The 18,514-nt window shown below is 30.6% G+C and overlaps 2 protein-coding genes across 3 annotated transcripts; both read left to right on the top strand.

Annotated features, from left to right (window-relative positions):
* Positions 1-1,394: 1,394 nt before the first annotated feature.
* On the top strand, positions 1,395-2,517 carry LOC120200782 (protein BIC1-like). 2 transcript variants are annotated; one of them, XM_039201535.1, is made up of 2 exons: positions 1,395-1,958; positions 2,292-2,517. In XM_039201535.1, exon 1 carries the CDS (start codon positions 1,540-1,542, stop codon positions 1,927-1,929), a length of 390 nt encoding a protein of 129 aa, XP_039057466.1. In that variant the 5' UTR covers positions 1,395-1,539; the 3' UTR covers positions 1,930-1,958; positions 2,292-2,517. The 2 variants fall into 2 exon arrangements, with proteins under 2 accessions (XP_039057466.1, XP_039057465.1); XM_039201534.1 differs by lacking the exon at positions 2,292-2,517 and adding an exon at positions 2,160-2,222 and having other exon boundaries at positions 1,400-1,958.
* A 724-nt stretch (positions 2,518-3,241) lies between these two features.
* Positions 3,242-5,566, top strand: LOC120200840 (cytochrome b-c1 complex subunit 9-like). The gene is made up of 3 exons (XM_039201589.1): positions 3,242-3,444; positions 3,714-3,761; positions 5,363-5,566. The coding sequence occupies exons 1-3, from the start codon at positions 3,322-3,324 to the stop codon at positions 5,411-5,413; spliced, it is 222 nt and encodes a 73-aa protein (XP_039057520.1). The 5' UTR covers positions 3,242-3,321; the 3' UTR covers positions 5,414-5,566.
* Positions 5,567-18,514: the final 12,948 nt, after the last annotated feature.

The following is an 18,514-nucleotide window of genomic DNA, read 5'->3' as shown; positions in this document are numbered from 1 at the left end:
TCGGAAAAATGCCCAAAATTACTACGATAAAGAACACTTCATAATCCGAGAAGAAATACTCTTAAACCAAATGTGGATATATAATTTAAAAAAAATTAATAATGATTTTTTTAAACCAAACACCTTTTTAACTTCTTGTTTTTGGATTTGATATTTCAATCATAGGATCACATGTCGTTCTTTTAAAAGAAATATATGGCCTAGTAAATAGTAAACTTCTTAAGCCGAAGGGAAATAAGCTAGTGAATAAATATTGATAGTTAAAAAAAAATGTCATAATTATTTTTTATAAAGAAACAGTTAGTTATATTAAAAATGGAGAATATTTAAAATTGTAATAAATGTTTATAATTACAGTTGTAAATTAAATATGTAAATAGAATATTTTTTTACAATTATTGACATAAGAAATTAGTTACTTGAGATCATACAAGAAAGATATATAGGAAAAAGTTAAATGTCATAATTCATTTATATAAAGAAATAGTTAGTTATATTAAAAATAAAGAATATTCAAAATTATAATGAATGTTTATAACTATAGTCGTAAATTAAACATGTAAATATAATATTTTCTTATAATTATTGATATAAAAAATTAGTTACTTGAGATTATACAAGAAACATATACAAGGAAAAGGTTAAAAATTCATTGAAAAACTTAAGACAAAAGATAGATGTGAATAGATCTATTACATATGCAAATAAACCATAAAAGGGTATCAAACTATTAAAAAATCATCGACAAATCGTTAATCAAATACGAGCGACATGAGAAAATTATTCATGGACACAAACCGCGTATTCAAATCTAATCCAAGGGTTCAAAGTAGGAAAGATCAATAGTTTAATAAATAAGTGTCATCTTGATCTAGTGGCAAATTTAGAAATAATTTTTAGAGTAAGCACGTGTGCATTAATAACACAAAGTTTTTTTATGGGATAGGTACAAATAAAATTTTAGAAAGAGCACAATCAATAAAATAAATAATTAACTATAGAAAATTTAAATTTTAGAGTAGGTATGTGCCCATCATGAACTAAGAGTGAATCTAATACTATTTTAATCAGTATTAAATCTAACTACGAAAAAAATAAACAAAAAAATACCTTGAAACTTTATTTACTATCTGTATGAAAAAAAAAACTTAAACCTCACAATCTTTCCTAAAATCAACCCAAGGAAATCAAATAAAAACTGATTGATTGGTTTTGTTTGCTAAAAATAAAAATCTGTTTCCATTGCCTTTTTGTGTATAAAAACTTTAAAACTAAAAACCACATACACAAAATGGAATCCAAACCATTTGAAGACAAGACACGTACTTTTCTCACAAACCATACAAAACACACACCAAACCAACTCCAAATGTTTTGTAAGCCATAAATGACGTGTAAACGAACTCCCCACCCATTCTTTAATCTTTTATATCCTCTTTCCCACTCCCTAAACCCTTCAATCTCTCCTCTCTCCTCTCTCCTCTCTCCTCTCTCCTCTCTCCTCTCTCCTCTCTCCTCTCTCCCAACGTTCAAGGGATCATGAACTTACAAAAACCAACACAAATGACCACCCACCCTCCAAATCCTCCCCAGTTTCTGGAACAAGAACAGCCCAACAAAACTCTGCAAGCTGACTATATTCATGACGAGGGAAGCTTGTTAAAGGGTCGGTGTTCATCGGCTGATGGCGTTCGAAAAGTAGTCATTGATGAAGTTGCTATAGGAGCGGCTGAAGAAGAAGACAATGGGCGGGAGAGACTGAAGAGACATAGGATTGAAACGGCAAAAAGTAGGGTTTGGATTCCAGATATATGGGGTCAAGAGGAACTTTTGAAAGATTGGATCGATTGCCCTGCATTTGATGATTGTTTGGTTCCCAGTGGGATTACGTCGGCTCGTGCTGCTTTGGTTGAACAAGGACCAAGATGAACTTCTGGCAGGCTTAGAATAGAAAACAGGTGCTGAATTATTATCAGTATCTTTCATATGTTTTCTGGTGTTTAAACTATGAGTACCAAATTACGTTGAAAATCCAAGTATCTGAAGTAAATTTTCATGTCCAAGGATAATGCAAGGATAATAAATTTTCATGTCCAAGGATAATGCAAGGATAATAACCATAATTGAAAGAAAATGGGAAGGGGTTGTTTGTTTTGTAGGCAGCGTAATCTGGTAAAATCTTTTTAGTTAAGAGAAATTTAACTTTGATTTAGTTTTACGATGGATGATTGCTGTGTTTCTTCCATTCTTTCTTTGGTTTTTGGTTGGTTTTCAAAGATTAGTTGTTGCAGGAAATGGCTTCATCAGAGGTTTCATTGATGATAAAAGCAGAAACTTCAATAGAATAATTCCACTCCTACGTATTCGAGGATGCCAAATCTATTGAGTTGAATCGTAAAGACATGAATGATGAACCAATTATGGCTCACGGATGGTCCAAGCTTACCAAAAAAATTCATGTTTGCTCTTACAAATTATACACACAGGTTGTGCTTTATGTTTCCATGATAAATTTAAACAAGTTTCTGACACAATACGTATGCAAAACCACAAAGTAGTTCTTCACTTTTTCCTATACCACAGTGCAGCATTCAATCACAGTTTCTACTTTTTTTTTATTTTGAGCCCTTTCTACGCCACTGGTTTGATAAAAGGACTTGCTAATCAATAACTGAGCCAACCTGCATAAAGAAACATATGTATTTGTGATCTATATTCATTCACTCTTTTACGTAGGTCCATCCCTGTCCTATGGCACCACTGTTCTGTACCGAATTTATATCCATGACCCTCTCAACCAACTATTTGATTCTAGGAGGATCGAATTATAACATAGTATTACAATACTCGATCTAAATTAATCGATCAATAAATTAGATATTCGATGATTAAACTAAAAAAGAAATTACATCCATCTTATGCTCCTTCAATAGCAATTGATGTTGGAGAAATAACTTACTATCTTTATACATAAACTGTTTCGTAAGACCATAAAAATATAGAATATTATAATAAAAACAATATCAATCGAATTAAAACGACTGAGTTTCATAATTAAGATATCTCAAACATCAAAAAATCATTTTCATTTTACATCTATTATGTAATAAAATGGCATTGAGCAAGATAAGGCCCAAAAAACTGACCTATTGGGCCCATCAAATTAAACTGAACTAAATCGATACATTTCGGTTCGACCCGAAAACTCTTCTAAGAAACTTCATCCTTACAAGCATAAACATTTCCCCACTTCTTAGATCCCTGCAAACCCTTATCGCAGATCCCAGCAAGATCGACTTCCTAACATCTTCAGTAATCGCCATGGACTACGCAGCTAAGAGAAGAGGTCAAGGAGGCCTTTTCGAAGGTCTTTATAGAGTTATCATGCGCCGTAACTCCGTCTACGTCACCTTTGTCATCGCCGGTGCTTTCCTCGGAGAACGGGTAAGTTCTAACACTTTTCTTCCCCCTTGGATCTCTCTCATTTCCGTTCTTGATTCCTTTTTTCGGTTGAATTTTAGTTCTGATTTTAGAGAAAAAAAAATTTTGGTTTATTTATTTACTGATTGGAATAGTTTTGGTCGGAGGATTGATATTTTTTATTGGAAGTGATGACTTTCTATGATGTTTAGGGTTAGTTCTTTTTTATGACTATTGATGTAAGGAGAAAAAAATGGTGAAGATTCTTATTGTAATCGAATCGACTTTTGTAGGCTGTGGATTATGGAGTTCATAAGCTCTGGGAATACAACAATGTTGGGGTAAATTTTCTAATTCTAAGAATACCAGTTTTACTGTGTATTTTATTTGTACATTATTTGGAATCTGATTGGCAAATTCGGTAGTTAATTCATTGTCACTTTGCCAAGGCACACTGGGATTTTTATTTGATTGCATCATGGATAGGATAGCCTCTACTCTCCTAGTGGCAAGATTTTTAAACCTTTAGGAGGTGTTTGGTTCAAGGATTGTGACATTCCCATGTTTGGTTGGCCGGAAATCTCATTCCCGGTAATGTTTTATTAACAATAGTAGATTTTTTGGGTATATTACCGGGAATGTCATTACCTCCCTTCCCTTAGGTATTGTAACATTACCGGCGTTTTGGACTAAAATGTCCTTAAATTTTTATTTTTTTTCAAAAATATCCTTCTTCTATAATTGAATAATAAAAATTCTACGAATGTTAAATTACAAATTTATCCTTAAATTATTTTAGATTTACAAAAAAAATTCTATAATTAAAATTTTATATGAAGTTCAGGGATTAAAAAAAATTTACCCTTTCATTAAACCTTTTTTATATTTTTAATTTTGTAAAAAAATTATATAAATATTATGAATTTAATTTTTTAAAGAAAATATATAAATATTTTATAATTTGTAATATTATACAAATATATAATAAGGACAATTTGGTCAAATATACATTCGAATAATCTTTTATTCCTTTAACCAAACACGGTAATCTTACATTCCTGCTAAACCAACCAAACACAAAATACAACATTCCCAGTAATCCTATTCCCTGGTAATCTTTTATTCCCACTGGTAATCTTACATTCCGTGAACCAAACGCACCCTTATAGCAATTAGGACTGCCTGACGTGCCTCTTCCTTATTTAATAATCTCTTTATACTTTTTTAATGTAAATAAGCCCTTCTCCTTTGATTTGTGCTAAATAAGCTTTAATTTCAAGTGAAATGTTGATCCCTGTTAAGGGCTTTATTAGTTTTTTATAGCTTTTTTTACTTCTAAGTACATTCCATGGTGTATTTTGTGATCTTTGGGTAATGTTAAATTTTGTTGAAGAACTACCATCCTTGTGCTCGCACAGTCCTGTTAGTTAATAAAAACCTTTGGGAAAATATGGGAATATGTATATGTTTGATCTCACCAATTGCTTTTGATGGGCTTTCCGGAGAAAGGATCTAGGAAGATTTGTAATTTCTTTGCAAACTCAGTATCACGACCTTCGAAAATTTTGGCTTTGCAATGAAATATTGTTGTGATTACATAGAAGGCTTAACAACTGGCAGGTATGGACGTACGGTAACTTGTTTTGCATTTCATCATGTTCAATCTGTGAGGCTTATTGTTGTTACCTTATGTCAGTTGTGCACATAGTTACAGTTGATGCAAAGGCATTCTCTAAAGCTAAAATTCTTCTGTTCTTGAATGTCTCAATATAGATTCAATTTCGTAAAGGTGAAATGGTTATCTTTGGGTTATCCAACACAATGCACCCTTGAAACTTGTTTGCATAGTGTATTGACAGCGGCCTGATCATGGTCTGCAATAATTGAGCTTACATAGTCCATATACTAACTTGTATGTTTGATTTTATTTGCTATACAACAGAAACGTTATGAAGACATTCCGGTGCTGGGTCAGAGGCAATCTGAGGAATGAAATTGACCCCCCCCCCCTTTTTTTGTTTCTTTCGAAGTTGTTAAGTGATGTGTCTGAGCATACATCTATTTGGTGGCAATGCGCGTTGTTGCAATAAAATGTTGTTTATTTTGGGGAAACATGTCTTTATCAACAAAGAGCTGGGATATTTCAGAATTGTGGATGATTTACAATGTATACGAGAAAGTAAATGAATATTACTCTGATAAATAAGCCAATATTTAATGGATTCAAATATTCAAATATTTACACGTGAAATATGCATTGTACGTTTGTGTCGAAATAATTTGTCAAGACCAAAAATAAAAATAGTAGAAAAAAATATTTACAACGTGGTTTGGCTCAACTGAAAATCTCAGCCCACTGTTTGATCATGAATGAATTTTTTTGTTTGTCGTAAAATGAATTACGGAATTGATTTTTTTTTAAATTCTGTGTTTGTTTTATGTAATTCGTTTTCCGAAAATATTTTCCTGTGTTTGTTTCACGTAATTCGTTTTCCGGAAAATGTTTTCCAGTGTTTGGTTGAAGTAAAACTGGTTGGTCAACGTAATTCATTTTCCTGATCAACAGAATTTCTTTTGTGTTTTCTGGAAATTGACTTACGGTCTGATTTTCCGTAAGTTATTTTCTGAATTTTTCACTTCAAAGACTAAATACTCAAAATAATTTTATTTTATGAATTTAATATTAATAAAATATTTTAATATCATTTTTATCAAAATATTAATTATTAAAATATTTAAAATATATTTATTAATATTTATAACAATATTATATTATATTTTTAATATTATAATAAAATAATCAATTATATTATAATAATATAAGATATTATATTTTTATTTTAATAAATATATAATAAATTTGTAATATATTTAATAATGAATAATATTATTTATATATTTAATATTAATATAATAATGTTTTAATAAAGATATTTAAAATATACTAATTAATATTTTTAAAATATAATATAACACTATTACTTTAATAAATAATTAATATAATTTATAATATTTTTATTTCACTAAAATATACCAATATTAATATTTTTATTAATAAAATTATAAAAATAATATTTAATAATAAATAAATTATTTTAATATTTTTAAAATAATAATATTAAAGTTTTATGATAAATAATATTATTTATTATATTTAATATTTGTAATAAATAATTTTTTTAAAACTCATCAACTAGTGGAAAAAAGTTTAAATAACATCATAAAACGTTTTCTGGATATTTTTCAAAAAAATGTAATTCATTTTACGGGAAACATTTTCTAGAAATGTAATTCATTTTCCATAATTCAAATTCCAGTAATTCATTTTCCAATAATTTAAATTCCAGTAATTCAAATTTTAATAATTCATTTTCCAGAAAACCAATTACAACCAAACAAATAGACACTTGGTCTGTTTGTTTGCCTGTAATTGATTTTCCGGAAAATGAATTACTGGAATTTGAATTACTGGAAAATGAATTACTGTAATTTAAATTCTGAAAAATGAATTACATTTCTGGAAAATGAATTACATTTCTAGAAAACATACGAAAAACGTTTTATGATGTTTGGAAGATGTTATTTAAACCTTTTTTCCACTAGTTGAAGAGTTTTTTAAAAATTATTTATTACAAATATTAAATATAATAAATAATATTATTTCTCATAAAACTTAATATTATTATTTTAAAATATTAAAATAATTTATATATTATTAAATATTTTTTTATAATTTTATTAATAAAAATATTAATATTGGTATATTTTAGTGAAATAAAATATTATAAATTATATTAATTATTTATTAAAGTAATAGTGTTATATTATATTTTAAAAATATTAATTAGTATATTTTAAATATCTTTACTAGTATATGTTTTAAATATATAAAAAATATTATTCATTATTAAATATATAAAAAAATTATTATATATTATTAAAATAAAAAATATAATATCTTATATTATTATAATATAATTGATTATATTATTAAACTAAAAATATTATATTATATTATTATAAATATTAAAAATATATTTTAAATATTTTAATAATTAATATTTTGATGAAAATGATATTAAAATATTTTATTAATATTAAATTCATAAAATAAAATTATTTTAAGTATTTTTGTTCTAAAGTGAAAAGTTCGGAAAATGACTTACGGAAAATGAATCTGTAAGTCATTTTACAGAAAACACAAAGGAAATTCTGTTACTAGGAAAATGAATTACGTTACGGAAAACGAATTACGTGAAACAAACACGGGAAAACATTTTCCAGAAAATGAATTACGTGAAACAAACACGGGAAAATATTTTCCGAAAAACGAATTACATGAAACAAACACGGGATTTCCGGAAAAACCAATTCCGTAATTGGTTTTACGGCAAACAAACGCACCCTTAAATTTGTTGTTGCCTCCACAATGATTTCGACCTAGGTTAGCTTTTACTTATGGCCTAATGCGTGTTGGATACCTATGTTAGCTTCAAGAAAATGACTTTGGTTCTACAACTTAATCGACCTGAAAGATATGTCTATACAATGAACAAGATAAGAATGAGTTTTGCGTAGTTTTGTCCCAACGAAAACAAAGAATGGTGAAAAAAATGGAGAAGAATGAACCAATCATCAGGGTTGGTTTTGTCATCCAGATCGGAAATATATTGAAATCCAGAACATCCGCCAGTTTCGATACTCAACCGAAACAACTTTTCATCTGATGATTCTTTAGATTCTCTGCAAGGCATTCCCAATGTTAATGAGAAACATGATCAAAACGACCAAATGTTGATTTTCTAATAATTTGGGCAGCATACTTCAAAGACATGAACAAAGGTTATTCTAACTTCATTGCGATGGATAAAAAGGTATTGGCCCCAAAACATTTTGCATATTTGTTACAGAGTCTCATTCAATATCCTTCACAGAAGAAAGGAAAAAGGGAAGTCTTTTTCACTATATTTTGTTTCAATCTACACAAGAAAATACTTATCGAGTAAAAACTACATAGCTTTAGATTTAAAAAAAAAAATCGAATGAATATTTCTATCTGATGACTTCCCTAAATAAAACTATATTACACAAAGATAAATCAAGATAATCCATTATCTAAAGAAAATCGAGTCTGATTATAAAGCTCTTCTTAATCCATACAAGATAGGATCTAGTCCCGAACAGTAGAAGAGAAAAAGAGTACTTTTAATATTATTAAAGGATATAAATCATGACAATGTTGTAGCCGAAACAACAAACATTATAGGGTCTCAAAACAAATATGTAACGCCCATAAAGCTGAAGACAAGACCATAAGCTGTGTCAGACTCTAACCCAATAGCCAAACTAGTAACACTCACATGCAGATGCATCAGCCATTAGAAATTTGAAAATTTATAAAGCCTCCCAATGCAGTGGTCTGACCCTTCTAATCCCACTTTTTAGCAAGCATATCTGTTACTGAGTTGAACTCCATATACGCAGATAGGATCTTCATAACTTATGGCAAAATACGAAACTGATTCATATGAAACTAGAGTAAACGCACCTAGCAAACACTGACAGGCTACAACCCGTCTGAAGATACAAATCAAACTTAAAAATTTTCCGACCCTGCATATTAAAAAGTGTCATACTTTGGATGTTAACGATGAAGAAACAGGATTATATCTTAGCTAGTTTCTCTGTACATCCATTTCACCATGTTCAGAAGTTTCCTATATATGCTCGCTTTGATGTAAAAATAATTTAATTTTGTTTTTCCACAGAAGCTATGATGAATTGAAATGATTTTAATTATGAAACTTACTGATAGTGGCAATGACATGGAACACAGATTGGTTTTCCTCATATATATCTACCATTTCTGTGCCTTTTATTTCTGGGTGTAATGATGCTTAATGGCCTAATGAGATACATGGTTCAGATTTGTTCTTCCTTAACAATCAAATTGAGAATTTTTATTGTTACTTTAATTATAGATTATCAGTGTTTTAAGATTATGATAATCAAAACTAGCTTTTACTTTTCGTGCATATATGATTAACATTTTTTTTACTAGGTCAACTTGATTTGACCTATCAGTTTATGCTATAATTATGAGCCATACATACTCACCAATACTATCATGGATGCAGCATTAGAAACGCACCAACATAAACCTAATAATTACACATGCTAAGGATACTTATATACTCTACTATTACAAGTCTTTTTAATTCAATCTATGCATAGCTTAAACTTTATTCGCCTGATATTGCTAGTAGAACAATTGTTTTTCTTAATGTTTATATATGTCGGATATAGATTAGAATATGTTCTAGAGTGATCTTGCTTTGTTTAACTGAGTGTTAGATGCCATTTAAACGATGAGAAAGCCTAACAAAATCAATGGATGTAAGATGTTAACGAGGACTACGATTCAAGCCTCTTTTTTTATCTGCAAAATTTCATAAACGAAACATGCATATAGTTGTTGCAGTATATATAATATATATACACATGTATAGGTTCCTAGTTTACTTCAGCTATACTTTCTAATGCAGGCTTCCACCTTCTTCTGCAGTTATCATCATCAGATATGTACTCGACACCATTTGTGCTTTGTTTACTTTGCAGCTGAGAAGCCATATCATGAAGTGAAACTCCCTTTTGAACCAAGTCTTGCAATTCTTTCTTACTGATTATCAACTTAATCCGTACAACACCAGGGCTTCTTCCTTGTTCATCGTTCACCTCCGGAATATTCGAAAACCTCACCTTCTTTTTCTTACTCTTTTGGGACGGTGATGGAAGAGGAATGAGGTAATATAACAGCCCTGGAAGCAGCTTTGCATCTAGCTGAAGGTGCTGGAAGCCGGCAAAAGAATCCGACAGTGCATGACCGGAGAAGTCGGATAAAACTTGGTGTACTTTGATGGGTGGTTGATATTCTAGGATTTTTCCATCGGTTTTCATGACTCTGATCACTCTCTCTTCACGAACTATGCAATTCCCCATGGCTTAGTTTTTAGATGATTTACGAATACAAAGGTTTAACGTAAGTTTGAGTTGGTGAGTGGAGGAATGGTGTTGTATATATAGAATTGGTTATAGCAATGGTCTTATATGTAAATTATTACTACAAATTTCATTGGACCGAATTTGTCGATTTTGCTGGTGTGTAAGCTGTACTTGAAAGTCAAAACTCAATCAATCCCTTTTTCATAACTTAAAAAAAATTACTAAAAATAATACTATTTCTTTTCAGTTAAGTGGAGCACACTCAATTGGTAAGGCAGGATAAAGGCATAATCCGATCCCAAGCTTGGTTCAATTTGTTCATCTTAACATATTGATCACATATTAATGGAATAAGATGATTATATCAATCGTGGATTAATTTTTTTTTAATTTGAGTAAAAAGTCGTAATCGACAGTTATATAATTATTGATTGGTGATGTTGAAAAGATGAAGAATTATCGAGGGGAGAGAGAATAAAAGATTATCTCTTCTATTTATCATATAGATTTTTGAATGCGTTGATGTCAAACTTAAGATCATGATTGTTATTTATAAACTAATAGAGTAAATAAATGTATTTGTTAGTTATTAAATTAAAATCTAATAAATCTCTTAAATTATTAAAGATCTAGTCAAAAAAAATTTATTATCAAGAGAACTTCTCATGTAAAAAATTCATTTTAAAGCGTAGGCGATGAGTTAATGGATGGAGGAATTATATTTATAAAAATATAACATCTTTTGACGCAATAAAATTAGATATAATGATAATATGACGCGTCAACAGTTAGATACATAGAAAAAATGTAACAACTAATATGGGTCTACTGTTAGTTAATATGGGATGATGCACTAGTTGCTTAAGAAAGTAAGAGGTTAGAACTTTAACGTTTGTAAATAGAATAAATTGGGTTGGGAGGGTCGTCATCGTCTCTGCAATACTCGATCTAGATTAATCGATCAATAGATCGAATATCAGTGATTAATTTAAAAAAATATTTTAAAAAAATAAGAAACAAAATAATCATTTAGACAAACATTGAAGTGTATTTTTGTCATAATCCCATAGATGTATATTAAAATTAAAACCGATTCTCAATTAAACTTTGGTGTCTAATAATTGTTTTATTGAATCGACTCACTAAGTTTAATGGGTAAACAAGACCTTAACAAGAAAAAGAAAACGGAGTTCTCCGCATTTGGATAGTAAGTGGATTATGAACGAACCCCAATTTTTTTACAGCACAAGATCAGCTTGGATCCTGTAGGACCCCTGAAACCAAAAGTGTTCTCTGTCGTTGACTAATCATACGCAACGTTGACTATTCTCTTTGCAGTGGCTTCATCAACAACATGCGTGTTGAATCTCTCTATTATCATGTGGTCGGTAAAAGGGTGAAAGCAAACAGTCTTGTTTTGTTCATGTTTATTTTGCAACCCCCAAACTGCAACAGCCAGTGAAGGTAGCTACCATCTCCAAGAGCCAATTTGGGGCTAAGTTGGCAACATAACCGAGGTAATGGGATTTTAATGGAAGAAGAACTGTAATAAGTCATTAGGGTTGGAGATTGAGACGCCCCACTTGAAGAAGAAAATGGTTTTGGTTTTGCTTAGTGGTGAGGTGAGTGATGCAGTCAACACGCATGCTTTGGTAAAGTGAACTACGGGCGTAATTCCTTATGAATAATGGGAGCACAAAATCAATACCCACTTTGGAAATTTTACATATAAAGTAATGCAGATGAAAGCAGCCTTGCTCTACAGGACAAATCACTATTGACTTAACCAATGCTACAAATGATTCCAAAATAACCTGTTTTTAATACCAGGGTTTCCCATTTTTAAATGCATCTACTTAAACACATTAAAACTCAAATTATGTCATCCTGACGATATTTTTTAAGGCAACGCTTAGAAATTTCATAAAATCAACACAATCATGGCAAAGCAGCCCCATTGAAGCAAATGTTGGAAATTCAGATTCTCTTGTCTTATTGCTGTCTTTTTTTCTTCTCTTTTCCCCTACAAAACAATAAGACTATGAAGCTCTGACATGCTTTGTACAGCTTTCATGAAAATTACATTGCTTCTATCATCAATGGGAAATGGTAGAATGAATAGTTGAAATAAGAATGTCCTTTTTGTTTTTTTTTTTTCATTGTTTATTCTCTACGATTTTCTTATGTTTTCCATGGCCATTTCTTTTTGTTATCTTTGGCTTAATTTCATACATCTCTTTTTCTGGAACAAAATATTATATTTTTTAACTAAAGAATTTAGCTATAAAGGCACGAATCATCAAGTTTCTGATCAAATTTTTCAACAGTTGAAGACAGGAGGGGCAACCCTTTTCTTCGTATCGATTAAAACTATTCCTTTCTCATTAATCTTTTCTCACAAAAAAGCCTTGAAAATTTTGATTTTGCTTTCTTTGGTGGTTTCTAGATATGATCCAGGGTTAGAGGGGGGACCATGGCCGGCTGACATGGCGCACGAGCTTATTCCTTATTACACTTGTCTCTCAATGGATCAGGCCTTTAACGGCACCGCCCTATGGAATTGTTTTGTTTGATTGTTGACTCACATTCATTTCAATGATCATCAACTTCTCCCTTTCGGCTTAGTTAATCTTCCATATCTTCAGTTTATGGCCACGTGTATTATATTGAACACGTGGAGTCATCGTCTTCTTCCTCTACCCTAGCTGATGTTTTCAATGTAAATTAACTGACCCAGAAATTGTCTTGTGCGCTTCCATACTCATAAAACATACATGATTTTGTTGTACAAAATGAATTATATTGTCTGATGGTTTTTCTTCAGCCAAGACTAGAATTTTCCTATAGTATCCATAGCTTTTATACATACCCATATCCATGGAAACATACACACTCAAATTGAAAAACATTTCTAAAATATATACCGGTTGTGATACTTCTCAAGTTTGGAGTAATATAGAAATGTACACACCTAAATCTAAAAAATATCTCTAAATATTGTGAATATTTGTATTATTATGCTTACAAGTTATATTAAATAAGATTTTGATATACTTTAATATTAGGATTTTAATATTTATCAAAATTTTATATAATATATACTATTTGTACCTATTAATATAGAGTTTAGAAAAAATATTATATACAATTAATATTTGAGATAATAATACAAGATTTATGTCTTTATTATCATGTCTCTTTTTCTTCTCTTCTTATTATTTAACACATTATCAACACGATTTGTTCAAAAATAATAATTTATTTACATCAAAAAATCATATTCATCATCCGCGAATCTTCATTCAAGATCTTAAATGATAAAGATTAGATTTCCAACCACATCAATATATCACAATCTCATATAAGTATATACTATACTACTTTTTGATAGATTAGTACATTATATTACTCTTTTTTGAAAGGAAAGACTTCGATAGAAACCTTTTTTATATTAAAAAATCGAGTCGAAAATTTTAATTTGAATATCGAAAGAAGAAAAAAGAGTATCCAAAATGTTTTATAAATACCAACACCAAATATATCAATTGTTCAAGACCAGTAGACAAACAGCATGGACCACTAATACCCACAAGATCGATGCTGACACTACACAACTCCTCACTCGTAAAGCATTAGAAAAGAGACCCTGAATGAAGCATCCCAGCTTTTCCAATGGGAAAGTGCCATTAAACAATAAAATCAAGGAGCCTTCTATCACTAGATATAAACCTGCAGGCAGTAACACAAATGTAAAATTTCCAAATCCAACCAGATGATAAGAAGGTTTCTCACGTGATCACCATATAGAGCTCATTCGTTCATTAATTCTTGAAATTCCTTCTTTCGCCAATTTTTCTACCTCAACATTGCAGATTCTGGGAGTGTAGCGAATAAACCAGCAATTTTCTTTAATGGTCTGTGACATTTCAGAAATTTCTGCAGCATAAATGAACGGTACTTTTAATTAGTTAAAAATCCTGATGGAAAAAGAGAAAGATGACATGGAAAATAAAAATTCTATAAAATTGATATAACATGCCACATCACATTGTTAAAATTACAATTAAAATCAAATTCCTGAAATTGATTAACCATAGTGTGATCTTTTAATTTTATAACATTTAATTTATAAAGGTAATTTAAGATTGTATTATATTTCGATATGTCACATTAATGATGTCACAACCTAAAATTTTAGGAAAAATTTAAAGTTAAATAAAAGATTAAATTGGGTAAAAATTAGGGACTAGATTAAAAACTGATGAAGTTATCAGACCATTTTAGGAAGCTTTGTTAAATGCAGGGACTATAACATGAAATTTACCATTTATTATTACCAAGTAAAAATATATTACCCGATTGGGTAAAACCCATTTTCCCCAAAAATATCAAATCCCTAATTCATTCCCCAAATTAAAAATCATCCCTGACGTTCACTTTATCGGTCGTTTCCGCCGTCGTCCGGCTACCCCATCTCGAGCCGCGACCACCAGCTTGCTCACTGTCGAGCGGTGATCAAAACCCAACCTCATTTGCAACGTGAAACGGCGTCATTCGTCGTGGTTAAGTCGGTGAAAAACCATCGAATGCACACTCGATCGTCGCCTTTCTTCGTCGTTTTCGGTCGCGTCCGAGGTCGGCTCCCCTCACCGCCGCTTCCATTGCAACCACCGGTGTCGTGCGATCAGAACCCGACCTATTTTGTTCACCGGTGACTCGCTGTTGCCGATCACCGACGTGGGTAAGTTAATAAAAAGTTTTTATTAATTTGGATTGGGTTATTGGTGTAAATTTGGATGGATTTAGTTATATTTAAGCATGTTGTTGAAATCGGGAAAATCGGCCAGTGAAATGGGTCTCGTCTGCCGCCGCACGCGCCGCCACACGTCGGCAGTGAGTGTGGGGCTCGTTTGACCCAAGGAAAATTCCAGAAACCCGTTTGCCCGACCCTTCTGTCTGACCCGTTGACTTACCTGAACCGTTGACTTTGGTCAAAGTTGACCGGTCAGACCGTTGACTTTGACTGAAAAAGTAAAATGTTTGAAAAGTCCTATTTTATGTTATTTAGCAATCTACGCCCGATTTTGAAATCTATTTTGCCAAATTCTAACCAGGAAGCCTCCAAATTGGCCGTTAAACCCAAATATGCTTAAGTAATTAAATGTTTTAATTTTGGAAAAATTAAAGACTTGTGACTAATAAATTGTTATTGTTTGAAGGTACTAGAGACTTGACTGACCGTTCGCCAGCTCGACCCAGCTCTTCTCGATCCGTTCAGCCACGGGAGTCTATAGTCACTCGTATGAACCGTGAACTTTTTGAATACCCTATTTAAAAATATTACTTCGATATTAACTCTGATTGCTATGAATTAGGTTCGAGCACTGTAGTAGAGCGTGACGAGGCCGGTGCTCAGTAGTTTTACTTTGTGGCCTATTTTACGAGGTGTATTCCCTATGTGCTATTTGATGATTTTATCTGGTTTGATTTATTATATATATATATATATATATACTGAAAGTTATGATTTAATGGATGATGGTTCATGAACTATGATGGAATGATATGTGATACTTGAATGATTGTTTTCACTGGATGGTATTATTTTACCGATTACAGATCATGGAAATATTTGCTTGTTATGTGAAATATATTATGGGGATATTATCTGGGTAGGTTGGAGTATGGATGTACAACCCTGATCAAGCTGATAAATCCTTACGGACCTAAGGCGACTCTTGGGTAGACTTTCAGGCCCCAAGATGTTCCCTTAGGTTGGCTCTTTATACCAATGGGTATAAGGTTGCCCCATGGACGCAGTTCTAGGGAATTGCATATGGTATAAGGGAAGAGGGTATACTACATGATTTAATATCTTATGTGTTATCAGGATTTTCATGATACTTTACTGGACTATTACTTGATGATTTTTCATATAATGTTTTCATTGCACTAATGGGACACACTTAGCCCTAGCTCACTTTTTAAACTGGTTTCCCCTTTCAGATACTTGTGGTAGGCACCGATTCAGACACTCGGAGGATCGACACATTATAGAAGAACTTTTTGTCGTAATGTTTCTATCTTTCGAATTGCTTTTAATTATGTGACATGGCCCTATATTTTGAAAACTCGTTTTATGATGATGATGATGTTTATGGATTTTGCTACTATACTTCAGGTTGATGACATGTTTTGTTTCATGCAATTGTTTTTTTTTAGTTTTATATTTAAGAGTTAAATTTTTATCGTTATTTATTTTACTTTTATGAATATAAATTGTAATATGGTTTTAAATTATCGAATAACGTCTTAGAAAAATGTTTTAAAAAACTTTAATGTAATTCACTAGACTTGATCGAAACACATAGGCTAGGTCTAGGGATTACAAATGACATGTTTCGAGTTTGACATGGACTAATCCAACTTAAACTCTCTTTTCAAGAAAATGGAAAAGTTTTGTAAGTGGTTTATACTCTTCATTTTGATCCCTGACAATATTTTGTTAATTTAACCCATAAGCGTTATGTTTTTTTGTTCAATTAACAATAATAGCTTGTCGGCCCATGCCAATTGCACAAAGCCTATCACATTCAATTCTGGACTTTTAACTTGGAAGTTCATTGGGTATTATTTCCAAACATTATTTTATTCTCAGTTTTTTCACTATTAAAATGTTTTGGGTTTTTGATAAAGTTTTTTTTATTATTATTATATGAAACTGATTTTATGTTTGAATGAAAAAAACCTTGGTTAAGGATTCAATAATTTGATGAATTACTACAAGATCAAATGTGATTCTAATCAAGCACAATTAGTCGGTTGATTAAGCTACTTATCTTTGTTCCCTTATATTTTTTTAAGTTATGAGTTTTAGACTCATTACTCTCCTTTCTTCCTCTTGAATTCTCCTTCCATTTTTCTATAAATAAGATCGGAATTAGATTTATAATTTATCAAAAACAAATATGATTCTTTATAATCCATCTCGAATTTTTTTACCTTATACTTAGCCAAGTTATTATTTTTTGAACTGTGTAATATCCTCAATACTATCTTAGTAAAGTAATCTGCGCATGATTCCTTAATTAAATTTTATATTTTCAGTTAATAAATATAGTCTTTCTTTATATTTATCTCTATAATCTATTCATATATATTTTTGTTCTAGTTTTTTATTGGATTTTCAACCTTTTTCTCATATAGTCCTTGTATAATCTATTATACAAATCTAGTTTCTTATGTCAATGATTATAAGAAAATATTCTAATTATATGTTTAGTTTACTATTATAGTTATAATCATTCATTATAATTCTATATATTTTTTCTTTTAATAAATTAACTACTTCTATTAAATAAATAAATATTATCTTCTTATGGCTATTTTTTAAAATCTATAATTTTATTCAAAAAAAAAGAAAATTTTAAATTACAATAAATATTTATAATCATAATCGTAAGTTAAAGATATGATTTGGACAATTTCCTATAATCATTAAAACAAAACTAGCAATTTAAGATCACATAAAGACCATATAAGGAAATATTAAAATTTAACCAAGAAAACTCGAACAAAGATCGATACAAACAAATCTGATCGCATCGGCAAACTAACCACAAAAAGGATCAAACTACTAGAAGACCAACAACAAACTACAAATCAGACTTGAGCGACGCGAAAAGCTATCCACAAATATATAACGGGTTTTTCAAATAATTTATCACGATGACCAGATATCATTTCAATACATAATGAAAATGAGTGTTCCAAACAATTTAATATTTAAGGAAAATTGTGTCTAACAGAAATCTTAAGGCTTCATTTTTGGCTAATAGATGATAGCACTAATTTTGATATTGACTATCTAACGTATCTTCGTTGATATTTCTTATTTTTCTTTTATTTTTAGGAATTGTTATGAATAATTTACACGAGTTTTTTTTATGGCAATAGAAATCATACCATTCAATCACGTTGAAGACGATGTCATGTCCTTGTTGCCTCACCTGTCGCGGTCTTTATCTTGTCCCAACTTAAAACAACGACAACAACTTTTCCCACTTCTCTGGTTTCACAACAACCACTCCTC

Source organism: Hibiscus syriacus, unplaced genomic scaffold (assembly GCF_006381635.1).
Source record: "Hibiscus syriacus cultivar Baekdansim isolate YM2019G1 unplaced genomic scaffold, ASM638163v2 tig00006570_pilon, whole genome shotgun sequence".
In the NCBI taxonomy this organism is placed as follows: domain Eukaryota; kingdom Viridiplantae; phylum Streptophyta; class Magnoliopsida; order Malvales; family Malvaceae; genus Hibiscus; species Hibiscus syriacus.
The sequence above is the reverse complement of the archived record's forward strand: the minus strand, read 5'-3'. Positions and strand labels throughout refer to the sequence as shown.